This window comes from Bidens hawaiensis, unplaced genomic scaffold, assembly GCF_021521415.1.
Source record: "Bidens hawaiensis isolate Kalapana, Puna unplaced genomic scaffold, B.hawaiensis_p1.1 tig00041171_1, whole genome shotgun sequence".
NCBI lineage: Eukaryota > Viridiplantae > Streptophyta > Magnoliopsida > Asterales > Asteraceae > Bidens > Bidens hawaiensis.
Genome location: NW_027497285.1, coordinates 137,181 through 139,935, shown reverse-complemented (window position 1 = coordinate 139,935; position 2,755 = coordinate 137,181). Strand labels below are relative to the sequence as shown.

At 38.5% G+C, this 2,755-nt stretch overlaps 1 protein-coding gene across 1 annotated transcript; it reads right to left on the bottom strand.

The window, feature by feature from the left end:
* Window positions 1–250: 250 nt before the first annotated feature.
* Window positions 251–2,324, bottom strand: LOC143592739 (uncharacterized). Its single transcript, XM_077072583.1, has 5 exons — window positions 2,214–2,324; window positions 1,502–1,657; window positions 1,340–1,417; window positions 1,189–1,254; window positions 251–784 (listed from the first exon to the last, which is right to left on the bottom strand). Exons 1-5 carry the CDS (start codon window positions 2,322–2,324, stop codon window positions 251–253), a joined length of 945 nt encoding a protein of 314 aa, XP_076928698.1.
* Between the last annotated feature and the right edge of the window lie 431 nt (window positions 2,325–2,755).

Sequence of the window (2,755 nt, the reverse complement as noted above, 5' to 3'; positions counted from 1 at the left end):
GAACATTGAACACTGAACCACAACCTGCTTATTAAACCTTTGTAAACTAGCACTTATGGATCAAGACTCTATACCATTAGTCCACTTTCTCCTATACTAGATATATATATATATATATATATATATATATATATATGTACATAATAGCATGACAACCAACAAAACCACTAGTCACCCGCAACACCGCGTAAAAAAGTGGTTAAAAAAGACTGCATTCACTCGCCTTCGCTTTTTCTTAATTCAAGTTTCTTCAATGCGTCCTTAGTTGGCGGCAATGAGCATGGTTCTTTAGCCTCGTGACCTGTTTTCTTCGCCTCCGGGCCTCAGCTGCAGCCACCATGTTGCCTAATCTCTTACCTGAGCACACAACTGGAACTTTGTGAATTTCTCCTACAACCTGTTTGCTATCACCAACTTTATTAGTATCATCATGTTCAATAAGTAGTTCTTCACAACTCACAAGGTTTGTTGTTGGCCGAGCACCGCCATCTGGAGGGAAGCCATCGCTAACAGGGAAAAGTTGTTGGCATTCACATGACTCTTTTGGCTTATCGTTTAGATTAAAAGAATTAACACGGTGGTGATGGTTCTCATTGTTATTTTGCGGTAGAGTAAAAAGCCAAGGGTACGGGAGTAAATATAGCGGAGTCCCCGAACCCAGTCCGTTGACTGACCCGTTGACTGCCATGGAACTCGCTTCACAAGATGACGAAACGGGCTTACTGGTGTGGGATGGTGAGATTGGGATATGAGATGGTAAAACTATTCGAGCTGGCGGGCCACACTGTAACTGGACCAAATTTGGCCATACGAGTGGCACAAAAGACGGTTGGACACAATTGTAAAAAGGGGAGTTCGTAGATGACGCGGATATGCTCGGTTCGTTTGTGGTGATGCACTCTTCTCGGGTTTCCTTGGCTTCGTTAGTCATTACCTTCATCTATAGAGATTATCAGATTGAATGAGTGGTTGTAAACAATTAAAGGGTTACGTAAACTAATTACATTCTCACCTGCGTTTTCAAACATTCGTTCTTTGCCTTCAAAGAATCAAAATGTTTTGAAACTGTTTCCTTTTCCTATTCAAAGAAACAAACCATATTCGGTTTAACTGGTATTTTGTATATAAATCATAAACATAAACGCAAGCAGAATATTATTTACAGAGAAAAGATAAATCAATCCAAACCTTTTTCAAATTCTCATTCTCCCAAGATAGATCGACCGCCTTTCTTGTTAGCTCCTCAAAAACCGCCTTCAAATTGATCACAAAACCTCAGTTAACCACTTTTGTCTTAATATCTCAACATTTGACCAACACAAGTCAAAATGCATCATACCTGTCTCCTACGGATTGTTTGTCTAGCCGACTCCCGGTTTGCTAGCACCCTGCGTATTTTACGGGCTTCAATTTCAGCCTGTTAAGTTTAACATCAGCATAACCTTACGAATCAGATACAGAACGACAACTTTTAACAACATATGTGATATGTTTTCAATACCTCTGTTAAGTTTTGTCTAGATTTTCGCCCACTAGTCACAGAATTCGTGGGAAAAACAGGATTCAGTCTAAGGTCAGTGTTGTGTTCATCTTTGACCGACTTTGCAGTCGAGACGCCCGGGTTTTCTCTCTTCTTTGCCATCAAATTAGTCGCCACCTGCACGTTAACAAGAAAATTAACAAGTTGGTTAATGATTCACCCGTTTGTTATATTAGACTAGTATATAATTTGAAATATGTAACTTATCATGCTAATTACTTATATTTATTTTGCTTGATCTTGGCCTATTGTTATGCCTCGATCTTGGTCTTTCCTGTAGTATATATAACCACTCACCGTGAATAAAATATTTAAGTTGGTTTGATAAACTTATTATTAGGGCTAAGGAAACAAATTTGAAATCTAAATCCTAAGCACTTAAAATCATGTAACCACAACACTTTACAATTAAATTGCTCTTGTAACCAGAACACTGACATCCAAACTGAATCTATGCTGATAGTGACCTAATAAAGTATTAAGAGTACTAGCATTATATATATAATAAATTATTCTACCTTTATTTAACGAACCTCAAATATGTCTATAACCATTAAATCACGTACATATTAAATCTTCCTACTTTTCACTTATATATAACATCCAAATTGCAAATAGAAAAACATCAACCGTAAATTTCATAGATATTGTTAACATGGAATTAGCGAAGTACCTTGTAAGAATTGGCGGAAGACGAGTTCCGATCGTTGGACTCACTACCACGAGAAGCAGTTTTGGCTAATCCAGCCAAAGCCTCGGCAGCTTCCAACTCAATCTTCACCATGCGGTCATCCATAATAATAATAATAAGTTGAAAGAAGATGATGATAAAGTAGTAATTGATGAAGGAGGTGGAAGTAGTCGGTAGGCATAATAAGAAGGCACATGTCCTGCCATGACGACGGTGAAGGTATGAGGAGGTGACACGTATCGGTGAGATACAGGCCACGTTAGTGTAGGTGGTAGGCGATTGGGTAACGGATGCAGCAGAGACACGTGGGGCAGACAAGTGGCCTATCTATCTTATGTTATGTTATATTGTTATGTGTACAACCACCACCTTCCTTCATACCGAGGTTTGTGTTGTGTTGTCACACACCGATACTTAACTATCATATCCTCTTTGTCCTTGCCAATTAATGTCCACTTTTTTTATGTGTCAAAGTAAAAGTGTAAAGTTTAACGTTTTGGAGATGGGATCGGTTAAAATAGAAA

What these genes read in the sequence shown, in the direction of transcription:
- LOC143592739 (XM_077072583.1), bottom strand. Translation starts at nt 2,324, where the DNA reads ATGGTGAAGATTGAGTTGGAAGCTGCCGAGGCTTTGGCTGGATTAGCC. An exon ending in CTTCCGCCAATTCTTACAAG is followed by an intron (nt 1,658 to 2,213) that starts GTACTTCGCTAA and finishes GTTAACGTGCAG; the next exon opens with GTGGCGACTAATTTGATGGC. An exon ending in CTAGACAAAACTTAACAGAG is followed by an intron (nt 1,418 to 1,501) that starts GTATTGAAAACA and finishes TAAACTTAACAG; the next exon opens with GCTGAAATTGAAGCCCGTAA.